This window comes from Fringilla coelebs (genome assembly GCF_963513975.1).
Source record: "Fringilla coelebs genome assembly, chromosome: 12".
NCBI classification, from domain to species: domain Eukaryota; kingdom Metazoa; phylum Chordata; class Aves; order Passeriformes; family Fringillidae; genus Fringilla; species Fringilla coelebs.
Genome location: NC_140038.1, coordinates 19,922,914 through 19,939,389, shown reverse-complemented (window position 1 = coordinate 19,939,389; position 16,476 = coordinate 19,922,914). Strand labels below are relative to the sequence as shown.

At 47.6% G+C, this 16,476-nt stretch overlaps 1 protein-coding gene across 1 annotated transcript in view; it reads left to right on the top strand.

The window, feature by feature from the left end:
* The window catches only part of IGDCC3 (immunoglobulin superfamily DCC subclass member 3), a gene marked incomplete at its 3' end in the record, with an annotated part of 94,544 nt that extends 78,640 nt beyond the window's left edge, over window positions 1-15,904 (top strand). Inside the window, exons 8-14 of the mRNA XM_084213902.1 lie at window positions 7,863-8,110; window positions 8,660-8,824; window positions 13,543-13,731; window positions 13,992-14,096; window positions 15,088-15,226; window positions 15,444-15,651; window positions 15,740-15,904. Coding sequence (XP_084070028.1) covers window positions 7,863-8,110; window positions 8,660-8,824; window positions 13,543-13,731; window positions 13,992-14,096; window positions 15,088-15,226; window positions 15,444-15,651; window positions 15,740-15,904 — 1,219 coding nt within the window. The remainder of the gene's footprint in view (window positions 1-7,862; window positions 8,111-8,659; window positions 8,825-13,542; window positions 13,732-13,991; window positions 14,097-15,087; window positions 15,227-15,443; window positions 15,652-15,739) is intronic.
* Between the last annotated feature and the right edge of the window lie 572 nt (window positions 15,905-16,476).

The window sequence follows — 16,476 nt, the reverse complement described above, 5'->3', positions numbered from 1 at the left end:
CTCAATCAGTAGAGGTTTTCTCCAAACTGGAAGTTTTTAGAGCTTCAGAAAACTTTTTATGTGCACACACAGATGACACTCAGTTCAGGCATGTGGTCTTCTACTTCGTGGCATGGCTTTCTGAGGCATGTCTGCCCTTTATAGTATGAAGAGAGCAGAAGGGGTAGGAGGGAACTTAGTGCATCCCTTTTTGTTGATGAGGAAGTGAAGTCAAAAGTGATGAAGTGATCATTAAATCCACTGCAAAAGCGCCATTGAATCCAGCTCTGTGTCTTGCCCAGATGTTTTCCCTGTGAAATCATTCATCTTCACTTGAGGAGAGCAGGAGTCAGGTCTTTGGTCATGGTCATGTCTCCTGGCCAGGTCCCTGTGCCTGGAGCTGTGCTACCCATGCCCATGAACTGCAACTTGGTGAACATCTCTGTAATCATTTTCTTATGGGAATCATTTAATGCAATTTAGCATCAGTCTTTCCCACAGCAAGCTGAATGATCAGATTTCAGCATCTGGCACAGGCTGAGGGAGCTCAGCCCGTTTCTGGGGCTCAGCTGACACGTGGCATCTTCTCAAGCTATAGTAATGTGATTGTAAAGCTGAGCCCTCAGGCTGTTGTATTCAACAGTGTTGAACTTTTGTCGTCTTCCACACTAGTCTTGGTCAGCTCCAACCTCCAGCTCCAGGCAAGTCACCATGCCTGGTGGTTTCCAAAGCTGTCAGTCTGGAAAATGCCCTCACTGGTGCAGCAGGGCTGGGAGCTCCAAGACATGGAGGAGACACATCAATGGATGATTTTTTACCTGAGCTTTTTCAAGTTTGCCCTTTGTTTTACTCTCATGGGCATGACTAAGTGCTGTAACCCACTTAGTTCCAGGCAGAATCAGTTTGTGGTTATGTCTTGGATTTATCAGTCTATTGCGCTTGGAAAATATTTGTCTGTGTACAGATGGATCCCGAATATACTAGTAATGAAGCTACTAAACTACAGCATGAGCTTTTTAATTAGATTACACGGTTTCCTAGAAAATTCATTTGGATTAAAACTCTGCTTAATATTGTCACAGAGGTCTGAATGCCCCCTACGGGATTTTTAGGAAAAAAAAGCAGTAAATCATCCCAAAACATATCATGTCCTAATTGATTGCAAAATGTGTCATTGGGAGCAACTTCATTTTTGTAAATTAACACAGCCAAAAGCAAGATTCAGACCTGCAGAAGATGGTGTGTTTGAGATACTGCTCTACTCCTGCAAGCTTGAGGCCCTGTGGGCAGCAGCACAAACCCACAGATCTGATGCTTCCCAAAGCTGTGAAGGGCCCTTTTGCATCTGCCTCACCCCACACTGTCACTCATATGCAGTAACTGCAGATCCAAGGAGAGCATACCCTACAAGGTGAGGGGACTCCAAAAACCCTTCATTGTTGGGCTGCAGCTTCAGGACTGGATTCACTGGAGATTGGATGTGACTGCTGGTACAACATCAGACATTCACTTGCTAAGCAACTTACAGGCTTTCAGCACAGTAAAATCAGCCTCACGGGCTGCATCCAATAAATATCTCATCCCTCGTGGTCCCTCAGATGTGAGTTCCCATCACCTGATGTGTTGACGGTTTCTGGGCACATTAGCATTAAAGATCAGCCTTCTGCTGTGCCCTCTCCAGAGGTGGTTGTTATGTTTTGAAAATGCCAGCTGTGTGGGAACAAAATAGCCAATCGATGATTAGCAAAAAATCAAAAGCAGTTCTGGGATAGCGGATAATTGTTAATGAAAAATGCATGAAGGCTCAGGCATAGGGAATTGTGGGCTTTTCCATTAAAAGCTGTGAATAAAAATGACTGAAGGAGCTGACGATGGGGGTGCCTTGCCATGCAGCCTTTGGGCTGGGGATGCAGCTGATTGCTGTCAGGGTGATGCTGTGCTGAGCCAAGCTCTCCAAGGGAGAAGCTGATGGAGCCTATTGACCTTTGGTGGAGCCATCCCTGTGTCCAGCAGTGGCAGAGTCTGTCCCTCTATGCTGATCAGAGATTCCCATGTTGCTCCTGGAGTGATTCTGATAGATCATGATCCAAATGCCTGAGAGGTATAAAAAGAATTTCTAGCAAAATTCTTACCTGGCATCACCAGCCCATCCCAGAAGTGGAGTACTGCTGCAGAAGGAAGGTGTGGTTACTGGCCAAGTTGGGCTTGTGTAAAATTAATTTTCACATGGGCTTGTGTAAAATTATGTTTCTAGGTCATGACTTCAAAATTTACAAGGAAGCATGAAATAGCCCCCAAATTACCACTGTGAAATGTTTATTGCTTTTCTTCCTTTGACCCAATCAGGTTCAGGGGGATAATTTTCAGCCTGGAAGTGTATCACACTATGGGGTTTATATTGCCCTAATAGCAAGGACCAAAGCCCAACATCTTCAGAGAAGGCAGGCTCTCTAAATATTGATTTTCCAAGAAGGTTATTTTTACTAATTGTAATTAAGGGACTTCATTTGTTCCACTGGAAAAAGGCTTTGTTAGAATTTGGGCTCAGTTGGCATTCGCTCTGCTTGGTGACCTTTGTAAATTCTTCCTCACTGGTTTGCACTTGGTTTAGTGCTCTGGAAATATCTCACTTCCAGGGCCATGAATGTTCAAGGCTTATCAGAGGAAATACTCCTTTGTAAATAAACATCAGGACAACTTTCTGTTCTGGCACTTCTCGTGCTGTTAAATCCCAGTGGAGAAACAGAGAGGGGCCTTCAAGCACAAACATCCCAGCACCTGGGACCTGACAGCCCTTCTTGTACCAAACCCAGGGAAACCAGAGCCTGTCATTCAAAAGATGACTTTTTTCTGTAAACCCTACATTAGCTGGGTGTGGAAAGGTGCAGATGGGTTTGTACATACCTTCATGGTGCACACTCCCTACAAACACTTCAATTTGTATGGTTTTGGACCACATAAGGGAGTACAGGCAAGCCTGCAGTTCCTTATGCCGTGAGTTTGAAGATGGTTGTGATTGAGGGAAGAGTGCTCTATAGCAAATCATATTTCATTCCCAGAAGCATGACAAATAAGTATGTGGAGGATGGGGATGTGAACCCGCTGCTCCTGATTTAAACATAATTTATGGGTTTGACTTTAAAAGACACATGGAAATGGCCTTTGCAAGGAGGATGGCTGCACGAGCGCACAAAGCCCTCTAAGCAGTGGGGAATCAGCATGATCCCTGCACCAAGCAGGGATCCTGTGCTGGGATCACACAGCCATATCCCACAAAAAGGGCCTGCAGCAGCCCCGGATCAGCCAATGGCAACAGACATCAGTCTCTCTTTCTCATGTGGCTGCAATTATTTTGCTACCAAGTTGCCTGTGTAATTTCTCTGTGTACTGCTCCACTGAGCTGCTCTTGAAGTGCATTGAGTCAGGAGTTTTAAGTGTTTGCTCCAACTGTTGCACACAGCAAAATCCATCAGCAGAGAATGGGCCTTACAGGAGGCTTTGAGGCAGGACTGAGCCCATAGTGGTGTAGCTTAAAATCAGTCTCCCCTAAATAAGGCTGGGTCTTTTTCTGCTCCAGTATCTGTGCTGCTTGCTTGGGAAAAGTTTTGGGGACTTTCAGTTTAGCAGCAGAGAGCTCTCACAGGTGTTTGCATTTGCGGTCCTACCAATACAGGCTCTGCCTTCCCTTCCGGTAGTTTTTCCTGAGATATTTTGTGCTTCCCCATGGTCCTGAAGATGTAAAGACTTCTCTGCTTCCTGTGGCAGGATTCATTTAAGTCTGTGATTGTACCCTGTGGCTCATTTAAACAGACTGAATGGCTGGGACCAGCAACAGCCTTCCAGAAGCTGCTCTTGGATGAGTCTGAAATCACAAGATTGGGCTGGGATCCTAGCCAGTGAGCTGCAGTACCTGCAAAATAGAAATGAGTCCTTCTGCATAACCCAACTCAATTTCACCCAGGACATTCTGTATGATATTTAACTTCTGGATGTGTAAGAATATGTATATAGAATAGATGGCTGGGAATGATATGCAGTGTCCTCTGGGTTGCTGAGTGTCACTTTCAAGCTTTGCACCTTAATTTCAGCCTGTATGAGGCAACCTTCAGAATACAGGGCATTTCTGCAAAGCTTGGGGGGCAAAGGCTCCTTCCCAGTGTGGCTCGTGCCAGCAGTCCAGGAACAGATCATTCAGTGCAGACAGCACAGCACAGGTCATGACAAACAGAGCCAGAGCAGGGATGGGGCATCTGAATGTGGCACTAGTATCTTTCTGTATCTGCTGGCACTCAGAATGCTGTCCCTGCTAGCCACAGCCTGCTCTCCGCATTAATTTCATCACACTCCCTCCTTTGTGCGCCTGTGCGCGCACGGGCCGATGCCCTCCCAGATGGGCCCCTCTTCTTTGTGCTCCTGAATCGATGAAGAGGCTTCCTTCAGTTCACAGACTTTTTCAGAGGAGCCTTTGGAAAGCCGATCTCCGGTCATCGGCCTGGACCCCTGACCCGAGCCAGATCAGTCATCCTGATTGCCTATGAACTGGGAAGACAGCTTGGGAATACTGCGGCTTTCGAGCAGCGGAGGCCTCTCGTTTCAGCTCAGCCGGGTGTGAATCTGCAGCAGCTCCTCTCCCCACTTCCATCAATGCCTGTCAGGGCATTGTGTGGGGATGTGATGGAGCCCTCGGCTCGCCGAGCAGCTCTGGTGACCAGCAGAAAGCCTTCTGGCATCTCGCCTTGTCTGACGTGCTCACGGCACTGCCAGTCTGGCACTTGCGGGAAAGTTTTCCAGCAGCAGATGTCCCAAAGTGACAGATTTTTTTCATGTTGACGGGAAGAAATAAAAGGACACTGCATATTTCAGATGGTTGATGCACAGAGACGCTCTGCGCCTTCTCACACAGCAACAGATCTTCCTTTTGTTAGAGCTTTCTTTAAAAAAAAAAAAAAAGACAAAAAGCAGCAAAACCTGGACCTGCTGCACTGCATCCTCCACATGCTGGGAGGTGATTCTCATGGAGATGGTGTTTAGATGCTGGGCACTCTGTTCACCAGTTTGTCCATGCTCTCACAGCCAAAAGTCCAGCTGTTTTAGTGTCCCGTTACCTGTGTTTCATTCTAGGTGATGTGGGCTCCAGGTAATGGATGGCCAAGGCTCCCATTGCACAGCAAATCCAAACACAGCCAAGGAAATCTCAATGAAAATGAACTTTCTGAAGCCTGAAGCAAATTTCCAGCTATGTGCCATGCCAGCTTCTCAGAAAATACTGTATTTATTTCTTTTGACTTGACTGTGCATGACAGAGACTCTGCTCAGCTCCAGGTCCCAGTGGTCAAGTGCCATCCTCCAGGACCACTGGCATCCTTCACATCATCTGTGTCCTACATGAGGAGCTTTGCTTACCCCCAAATCCTCCCAGGAGAGAGAAGTCTTTGGCTTCTCACAGCGCTGCCATCAGGCTCCTTGCACTACTTTTCAGCCTAGCTCCCCTCTTCCTTCCTCCCTCCAGATCTTCCTCTTTCTAAGCAGAGCAAGTAAATGCACCTGGAGGTGGGAGAGCCTAAATACTCCTTGGTCCAGATCTGCTTTGTGCTTGGGAAGCTGAAGGCTGCTCTTGGCCCATGTGGCAGCGCAGCCTGGCTGCTCTGGGTGCCCAGATGCACAGCAGCCACATGGAAATAATCCCTGCATTGATGGGGCAGAAGGAAGTGCTGCTGCTCCTTCCACACATCTGCTTTGTGCAGGGCTGGGAGTGCAGCTCTGGGATGGCGTAATTCTGCCTTCTGCCATCTGTCCTCACAGGAGTCAGCCCTTGTTGACACAGCTGAGCCACACATCAGGTCCTTCCTCTCCGAGCCCTTTCCCAGCTCTGCCGTTCTCCTTCCATTTAATCAGATAACGTTGAGCCTGTGGCTATGAGAGGAGCTTAGGGCTGATTCTCAAAAATCACCATATCAGCTGAAACCATCACATTTGATATTCCATTTACAATGTTTCCAAGGAAACAAAGGCACAGGACATAAATAGATGACTGTTAAACATTTGCTCACTCACCATGGCCCCCAATAATTTGCAAGGCAGAAATAGGAATGTTAAATCAACAGCAATAATAAATTTTAATATATGAAGACCAATATTTTGCTGCAATTAGAAGAAGCATTTGTTCTGACATAGAGGCAGGCAGTGGCAGGTTATTTATCATTTCCACTTCCAATGTTCTGTTTTTCATTTACATAAAAGGCAGCTTTGATTGTGATTCCCAAAAAGCCTTGAAGTGCCCCCTGCATCAGCAGGGATGCTTGGGATTTACTCATGTGCAGTCAAGTTCCAACTCCACCTAGAATTCACTCTAGGAGAAGAAAGTAATTTGTTTCTCCTTAGAAGCAAGTAGTGGATGTGGATTTCATTAGGTTTGGGTCATTTCTTACAGAAAAGTAAGAAAAAGCTCATGTGAGCTTCTGAAGTTTTCCCAAGGATGTCCTGTGTGTGAGAACACCCTTCCAGGACCAAAGGCATTGTAGGCAGATTTTACCCTAACCTGAGCTGCTGCCTCAGAGTTGGGTAAAAAAAAATCTCCAGTGTCAAATCTGCCTTTCCAGCTCCAGCCCAGAGCTGTACCTAGTAGTGATAGTGACCATGCCATGCCTTGTAGGGAGATTCACTTGATATTTATTTCTTTGTTTATTTATTTATTTAGGAGGCCTTGTGTCTGATGGATTCACATCCTGAATCATGTTGTTCCTGGCTTGGCTTGGAGTGGAGCTTTGATTGATGGGTCCCTGTTTGTGAGCAGATGTTATTAGGAAAAGCTGCTTTGCACGTTCAAATGGCAAGACAAAGCTTATGTGGCACACAATTATTTCTGAGTCAGTATTCACTGGTGTTGTTTTAACAATATTAGATTGTGCAGCTTTTGAGCTGGCCCTGAACTTGCTCCAGTTGTCCACAGCCATTGCTGGAGGATCCTGCAGTGCAGAAAGGACCTCCAGTTCATGTGGCCACACGTACAAAGACTCTGGCTGTACCTGTGCAGAGATGGGCACCGTGCTCAGGAATATGCTTATTTGGGAGGCTGGTGCATGGCTGGCTTTTCCCCCTTCTTTAGGGATGTCTTCCAGGGCTGTCAGTGCTTGTCCTTTCTTGAATGGTGAAAACACCATCTAAACCTAATATGGAAGCCCCCAAGAGCAGGCTGGAAGAGCTGCTCTGGTTGTTTCCATGGAAGGCAGCAAGCTTTGATGCACAAGCATCAAAAATACACTCAGAGGTTCTGCAGACAAAAGCTGTGACTTGCTCATAAGCTTTGGCTTTTGGCTCATGGTGATGGTGTTTCTAGAAGTGCAGAAGAGGCAGCTGAGGCTATAACCCTGCTGGATAAATCAGCTAATTCCAGTGTTACTCTTAGACAGCTCTAATGTGTTATAATGCAATTAGAGCATCACCAGAGGGCTTTCTGGCTGTGTTTGATTGGACTTGGCTTAGCAACCATGTGCGGTGCCTGGATGGGTCTTGCTGGTGTGTACTGGAGATAAGCCAGTTAAAGCTGTTTTGGCCATGTGGATGCACTTGCCACAGAGCTGGCTCTGTGGTGTGGCTGGGATCTTCCTGAACCCACACCTTTAGATCCTGCTGCTCCCTGTCCTACTCTGTGTCCACATCTGGCTATACTTGAACCACAGTATCTGCAGGTCGAGACAGATAATCTGCCCAGTCACAGGGAATGACACATCCACCTCCTGGACTTCTCCTTCCCCAGAAGCACCAGCCCATAGTTTCCTGAAAGCTTTCTGTGGAAACAGAGGCTGTGGGATGCCTGCCATGGGATCCAGCACGGGAACCATGGCAGTCAGTGTGACGCTTGTCCCTCTCATGTCCCCACACAGCACTCTCTCTATCTATGGGATCAACCAGGCAGATGAAGCCATCTACCAGTGCCTGGCCGAGAACAGCGCAGGCTCCACGCAGGCCAGCGCCCGCCTCACTGTGCTGTGGGCTGATGGGCTGCCCAGTCCTCCTCAGAGCGTGAGGGCAGAGACTGTCTCTGCAACCACCATCCAGGTGTCCTGGGAAAAGCCCCTGCAGAACACCAAGGAGATCATTGGCTACGTGCTGCACATCCGGAAAGCTGCAGGTACAGCGCTACACCCACTGCCCAGAGCACCCTCAGCCTTCCCGTAATTCAGCCACACAGCCCACTGGGTAAAAACAGGTCTGCACTGTAGCGGTCCATGCTGCCATCAGTGTTTTCCCTCACCTCCCAGTTTCTGAAGGGTAGAGATGAGGCTGTAAATACACTGTAAATACCTGCAAATACTAAATATACCATTGTAATTATCAAAAGGGTGGGGAGGATGAAGCTGCATAGTCAAATCTTGCTGCCCATGTAGCTCTCTGGCAAATCATGCAGAAATCACAGAATCAGAGAATCATAGAATGATTTGGGTTGGAAGGGGCCTTAGGATCATCCAGTTCCAACCCTTGCTACAGGCAGGAACTTCCACTAGACCAGGTTGCTCAAAGCTGTGTCCCAGCATTGCCAGTTTCAATGGCCTAATGTAAGCAGAAAGGTGTGTGAGCAGGTACATATCCACCCCAGGGACCAAACTGCTTGAAACATTTATTCTCTTTACCTCTTACAAAGCCTAACAGCACTCAGTTCTCTCTCCCTTTTGCATTTCAGATCCTGTAGAGATGGAGTACCAGGAGGCTGTTAGCAAGAGCACCTTCCAGCAGCTAGTGACTGATCTGGAGCCCTCGACCAGCTACAGCTTTTATATAAAGGCTTACACCTCGCGGGGTGCCAGCAAAGCCTCAGAAGTCACGGTGGTGAGCACGCTGGGGGAAGGTAAGGAACGCTTTGCGCAGGGACCCTCAGATGCTGACGCCCGCTGTGCGTAGCAGCAGCGCCGCTCACCCCGACACCGCCCCGCAGCGCTGTGGCACTGTAGCCTGTGGTGTTGCTGCTCCTTGTTCCTGCTGCTCCTCCTACGCTGGGATATTGTGTAAAACTCACTGATATCCTTGCAGGGGGGGTTGACTGATTAAACACAGCATCGCCTCTCCCAGCTGATGTTGTAGTAGGGGGTGAGTGCAAACCTGCCTGGCCTCGTGCATTGCAGCTGCTCTGGGCTGTTCCTAAACTCCTTGCTAAATGCAGATTTCCTGCTCAAGCAGCATCTCATCATCTTCAGCAGCTCTGGTACTCACAGCTCTTACTTGATAAGTGCCACACTTTCAAAGATTTTATTATTTCTGCTCTATCCAGGGCAAATCACACTAGAGCTGAGCTGTCCTGACCTACAAATCCATGCCCTCGGGCAGCTTTCTGTTTCAGTGGGAAGTAGGGGTGATCTCTAAGGCTTTTTTTTTTTCCTGACTTAGCCACCAGTTAGCTTCCCCAGTGAGACAGTGGGTGTTTTAATATAGCATCCTGGCACACAGGTACCAGGTAGAAACCACAGCTCCAGTGTGATATGTCAGTCAGAATTGGAAGAATGTTTTCCTAGAGACTCACCTATTTCTGAATCCTAGCTTGTCTCAGATATGGAGACTAATTTCCTAGGAATCATTCTTATGAACATTCAGTAATTATGGATTTCCAGCAGAGAGGGCCTTGGTGTGAGGATGCTATTTAGGATCAAATGGAAGTGTGTTGACTTCCAGGTGGGGGATCCAGTTCTCATTCTGTTCTCAGCCCTTGCAGATATTCATTACAGAATTTAAGCAAAAACACCAGTAAATCCTTGCCCGCTGGGTTGTTGCTCTGCAAGTTTATTTTCCTTGGTACTCCACAGGGAATCAGTCACCCTTGGAGTTTGTTTTTCCTCACAATTTAGAGGCAGAAGGATGGGCTGAGGCAAAGCTTGAAACTCCCTGACCCGATGCTCTAAGTTCAGCCCCAGGAGCTATGAGCCAGCCATGCTCTACAGAGCTTGGTGAGTCTGCAGAAGTCCAGGTCAAGTGAGAGAGGACTTTTTGTCATTATTACCTTCAATCATGACAGGAATAGTTAGGTATCTGGTAATGGCATCATAAATTTCCTGGTTCTCTGAAGGTTTAAGGTATCTCTGTCCTGCTATCCTTTCAAAAAGGCTTGTCCTGTGTAACAAAGCTTCAGGAATTAGCTCCCTGTCCTGGATAGACAAGATGACTTGGTTCAGATCACTCAACCCCAGCCTGTGTTTGCCTTGTAGGAAGGTAAAAAGATACTTAAAAGCCCCAGCTCTGGCTTAATTTGTTCACTTTTCTTGCTTGTTGCCTTCTGCTCACAGAGGAGAGAGCAGCTCAGAGTGCCAGGGTCAAGTGGCTTTTGTCACCAAATTCAGGTTTCACTGCACATTTGTCTCTTCTCATGGCCAAGCTGTTTTACCCTGTGCCTTCCCAACATGCACAGGAGAGCTGAGTCCCCCCTGAGCTTGGGGAGCCTCTGGATCTGTGCTAACAGCTTCAGAAAAGGATGGATTTTCCAAGATGCCATATCCAGCAGCCAGGGACAGCTCAGTGGAGCCATGGCAGCAGAGATGCTGCCAGCTGGTCTGAGTGACCATGTTATGCTGGTATTGTTTGGAGCAGGAATAAGAAATACTCTACAGAAAACAGAGGAAGAGAGTTACTTTTGGCTTGGGGCCATCAGCTTCTCAGGGCTGGCAGTACGCTGAGAGGGTGCTTGGCTGAAGCCTCTGATGCTTTCTAGAGACACGGTGCTCCTTCCTTTGTGCCAGTGCTGATTTTGGATGGAAAGTAGAAGGGAAGATGCTGTGGAGAAGGCACTCAAGTGAACCTTGTCCTCCTCCATAAACCTCACTCTCTGGGAAGGCCCTTCTGCCTCCTCCCTGCCGTTCTCCTTTATGCCGTTTCACAAATGCCATGGTATTTTAAATCTCAAACGCTCTCTGCTTCATTAAGCAGCACACACTCCTTGTTCTTGTCTTTTAATGCTTTTTAGGGTTTTCTCCAGGACTTTTTGACATTTTTCTAGGATGAAGACTGTTCCTTTAGTCATCTTCGGCTAAAGAAGCCTTCAAGAAGAAAGTTGAAATGACCTGGGGAAAATTCCAAACAGCACGGAAGAGGAAAACAAGTATCCCAGCCCTTAGCATGAGGGAAATGCCTCACTTATATTAGCTCCATATTATGTCTAATATCTACTTCTGTGAAGCACCTATCTGCTGATGTGTGTACATATATTTACACACAGACAGATATATTCCATTGTATACACTTATTTGTGTAATCACATTATAAACAGCACGTGCATTCTGCGAGTGCCTATACCTACTATACCTATAATCAGTATTATACATACATATATATATACTCAAAGTTTGAATAAATACATTATATTCCATATTTTGAAGGAGAGATATTCTTGTGGTTTTTATTAAATGTAAGGCTCTGCAACCATAAAATAAAGCCAACTCTTCACAAATCAGGATGGCCCACATCAGTGTTTCTTTGTCCATGGGATAATGTTATAATTTCCCTTTCTGTGGTGTTTTCACCTGTGGCTGGAAAAGTGATGCTTTAAGCAAGGGTCCAACTTCTCAGAGTGGGGATTTTTGCCCTAGAGGGAATTGGGAGAATTAGAAAAAAGGAGTATTTAATTGGATTGCAAAAATACACAGCCTTGGGAGGAATGGCACATTCTGATATAAATAGAATTTACTCTGTGTTTTGCACCCAGGAATTGTTAAATTCAGCTTTCCCAGCAATGAAATGCACATCAGAATAAATCCTATCAAGAAGGAATACTTCAGCCCATTTTTTTTCACATTGGCAGCACTCAAGCAGGATGAGATCTCATTTATGTCACCCAGAACACTGGGTCTTTCCTCTTGAATCCACGTGGAGATGTGTGGCAGTCAGCAGGGACTTGTTCATCTCCATGGGCTTATTCAGAGGACATCAAGCAAAGCCTCTGCAGCCTGAAGGAGGACATCACTTTGGGAAGAGACAGGATTGCCCAGACCCTCCTACTCAGCTGGAGAGGCATCCATCCTTCCTCTAAATCACCTCATGGGAAAGCTTGAGCTCTCAGTACCTGGGAAAAGGCAAACGATTGTGCTGAGCAGTTTTACTGTTAAATTGAAGAAATGCCCTTTTTAGCTCTCATCAGTCTTAGACTGACATGGCCACGTTTCATCTGCTTTTCCCCATCGCTCACTAATGGTTGTGCTGAACTCTGTGCCAAAGGCCGGGTTTGCACAGTTCATCCTTAGAGACCCTTTGGGGAGAAACAAGCCAGAAAGCAACTTTGGTCCAAAGTAAGCCCAGCAAGCCTTGTATGTGGGAACTGCTGAGCTTGTAATCATGTGGGATTGGAAAAATAGCTCTACCTCAAAGCCTGGAGGCTGCTGGAGAAGTAGACCTGTTCTGCTGGATGATTGTGCTGTGGGGTGAGCTGAGCTTGCTGCCCAAAATCTTTTCTCCCTCCTAGTGCCGGTGCTGGAGCAGAGCCCTGGGCAGGGCAGAGATTGTAGCACTTCATGCTTTGCACCTTCTGGATAGTGCCAAAGGTTGGGGAACGGATGGGAGAGTTTAGCCTGGGGGTGTGTTGTGGAAATGAGAAAAAAATCATCAGTGAAATGTCCTGCTGAGACACATCTGGTATTGGTGTGATCAGTGTAGAGAAAAGGAGGGAGGGGGAAACATGGACTGTGTGCCGCAGTGCTGCCCAGGGCACGAGGCTGGGCTTGGGGCAGAGCCAGCTTTGGAAAACCCAGGTATCACAAGAAAATTGGCTGTAATTTGCAGATCTTTGCCTCTCAAGCAAAATCGATGGGGCAGGATGGGGCCAGGCAGCTTTTTGGGGATCTGGAGAGGGAATGGTCTGACCCACTCTGCAGCACACCCCAGGACTAAGGGCAGGGGTTTGGGGCATTGACTGGAGCATGTTCCTGGTGGACTTTGAATCAGCAGCAGGGACATCTTCCCAGCTAACCCCCTGTGTGCCCCTCAGGCCAGGTAAGTGCCTGCCTCCCAAAACAAGCCAGCCCCAGCTGTGTAGGGATCTCAGGCTGCTCAGCTGTTTGGGGCTGTTGATGAAGATGCTCTGGTTCTCTCCTGAGTCCCCAGCACAGTCACAAATCTCCCTCCTAAAGCTGATGGGGAGAGCAATCCCCCTGCATGCCAGTGCAGGTACCCAGCACACTTTTAAGATGGATGTCTCCAGCTCCATCCCTTCTGGTTCCTTCCTGCCAGGGGCATTAATCACTCCGAAAGGTCTGTGCCTCAGGGTGAGGGCAAAAAATTGGAATTTGAGAACGTATTGCCAAAGTCGCTGCATTCCTGCCCTGACCCGGCCTGACTGAGCATCATATTGCAACCAAAGTGTAAAAGTAGTTTCTGCTTGCTGATCTTAGCAGAGGGAGCCCTTCCAAACTCCTGCAGCTCCCTTAAGAAGTTCAAAGCTGTTAAACCAGATTCTGGTCTGCTCAGATTTTTCTCAGTCTCAGCTGGCACATTCTTTGGTGCAGTGACTGCAGAGAAAGGCTGCTGAGGAATTTCTCATCACGCAGACTGAAAAAGCACATGCAACCCACTGTCCTTCTCTCTCTCTTTCAGTCCCAGCCATGCCATCCCTCTTTATTAAAGTCATTAACAGCACCACCGTGCAGGCAACGTGGGAGCCCTCCATCAAACTGGGCCAGCATGAAGGCTTCAAGCTGTATTACCGCAAAGTTCACCTCTCCCAGTACACAGGTCCAGTGCTCCTGGCCAGCAACATCACAGCCTATAACATTACCCACCTGGGTGAGTATGGTGACACCTTGATCCATGTCCCCTCCCCACTTTGTTGTGATTTGCAGGAGAGAGCTCCTGCAAATGTGTATCCCAATCCCTAAATGCTGCAGCTGTCCCCCAGGTTTTGTGGGTGCATTCCCAGCAACAGATACTTGATTGCAACATCTTGTGTGTATTTGGTAAGATGTTCTGTTCCCAGATAAGCATCACTGGGGGAGAAAAGGCTCATGGTTACACTTGAACTGTCCCTCTTGTGTCCCCCTGGGCAGATGCATCGGTGGTGTACGAAGTCAAGCTCCTCGCCTACAACCAGCACGGAGACGGAAACTCCACTGTCCGCTTCGTGTCCCTGAGGGAAACTGTGGAGAGGACAGGTGAGATGGAACCTGGGTCTTGGTGCTGGTTTGGGAAACAGCTCTGCAGGAAGGTGGTGAGGCCAAATGCATCCTGTGTGCCCCCTGTGGCATTACCCTCATCTCACCTTCAGCCACTCATTTATTTTTAGTATCACAAATAATGTTGAGGCAAAACTCTGCAGGGCTAAGAGCACCTGGATGGCTTTTTTACCAATGGTGGGAAGACAAACCAAATGTTTTGCACATGCCAGGTTTGTGCCCTAAACTTGAGACAGAGGTGAGGCTATGAACATGAACAACCCCCCATGCATAAGGTACCAGCTGCCATCCTCAGGTGAGATATGGTACACTGAGCATCTCTGCTCTCCTGGAGCTCTCCTGGATATTTTGTCCCTCACTGGCTAAAAAGGAGGACACATAGCTTTGGAAAGGGAAATGGCTGTAGAGTGTGAGCTCTGTATGACGTGGCAGCAAAGGAGAAACCTCTAGAGGGAATCCCTTAACTGATCGCACCTTTCATATTCATCTATGTGTAAAAAACATCCTGCTGCTCTTGGAAGACTTTTAAGCCTCCGGTGGGAATATCTTCAAGAGATAGTTATTACTCTTCTGTCTGTGCTGCAGTAAATACTAATCTCACTGGCATCTGTCTACTCCATCAGGTTTCAGCCTGCTCTGGTGTGGTGCCTGCCTCTTACCTCCCACTTTAGCATGGGGTATTGCAAAAATTAACATCAAAGTGGGTTTTTTTCATTAATTGTGTCCAGTAATGGGGATGGTTCACTATAGATATTCCAGTCCTGTGCTTGCTGTGTCTCCATTCCTGGGGTGCTGGGAGCAAGGGAGGTGCATAGGCAGGCAGTGAAGCCCTGCTTCCCATGTGGTTCCTCCTCTTCCCATACACAGCTCCCAGCACTGCCCAAGGCTCTGACTTTGGCTCTGGGCTCTCCAAAAGCTGGAGGAGCAGGAGAAGAGTAGCACCACTGACCTATCCACCTTTTCCTGGCAGTGCTGAATCCTCCCTGTGACTGCATGAAGGACGAGCAGAACAATAAAACCTCCACGACCGGCATCATCATCGGAATCCACATCGGCGTCACGTGCATTATATTCTGCATCCTCTTCCTTATGTTTGGGTACCGAGGAAGGTAGGGATACTCATGCCACTGCTCACAAGGGGTGGTGGTCCCTGATACTGTGAGTCTGTCCACCTGAGTCTTACATCCCCCGTGGAGTGTTGGATTTTATAGGATGGATTGAAGGATGAAGAACTGTAGCACAGGGAGACGGCAGATGCCAGCCTGGGGGAAGGAACAAAGGATGAACCACCTCTCTCACTCTCAGACTCCATCTCTTTTTTTTCAGGCTGCTGATGTGCAAAAATGTGCAGGAGCAGCTGTCAACCCCTCAGATCCCCCGGAGCCAGCGGAGTGCCACGGGCCTTGTCCTGAACGGGGCCACTCGTAGAGACAGGGATGATCGAGACTTGAATGGAAAGCAGCTGGATATGAATGAGCTGGAGAGGTTATTCCCAGCATCCCCATCCCAGGAACAGCAAGAGAAGGGAATAACGGTAAGTCCAGCAGCATGGGAGCACACCCATGGCTGTGCCTCAGAGAGCTGTCACTGTCACTGCATTGTCCCCTTCTCTCTCTCTCCAGTCGGCTCACAGCCTGTCAGCCCCCCATGATGAAACCCAGATCTCCACACTCCCTCTGGATGAGTTCAGCATCATTGAGGAGCAGACAGACGCCCTCCCAAAAAACCCCCATGCCAGTAGTCCTGCTGCTCCGGCTCCCAACCACGGTTCTGCCAATGAAGGATAAAACTGCCAAGACTCAAAGCCTCTTGTAGGAGTTACCAGAAACCAAACCCGCGGCTGGTGATGTCTTTACGAGTTGTCAATCTCAGGTCAATTGAAGATTTCTACGGTCTGATTGTTATTTTTTTGTTTTGCTTTATTTTTATATATATATATAAATATATATATATATATATATATAGATGTATACAGCCTTTTGGAAACTCTGTGAAGTTTATCTTTCCGACCTCTCTTGAGCCTCTCAATCTGTTTCTTCCGATGATGGCTGTCTGGAGACTGGTCACGATGGATTTTCCCCACAGCTGCTATGTAACAGACTCCTTGGCAGAGTTTGGCAAACTCTCCAGTCTCTGACAGACTGGGAATACAGTGGAGCCCCCATCTCTTGGCATCCCAGACTTTTTCCTGATCAGCAGCTTTAGGACTACTCTTTGGATCTATTTTTTATTTCCAGAAGACTGGATTTGGAAAAATCCTTCTAACTCGACTCCAAAAATTGAGCCTAGGAAGGCTGTCTCTCCGTGGATTTGATGATTTTGTACACTTTTGCTATTTCTCAGGATACTTTTTTTGCTG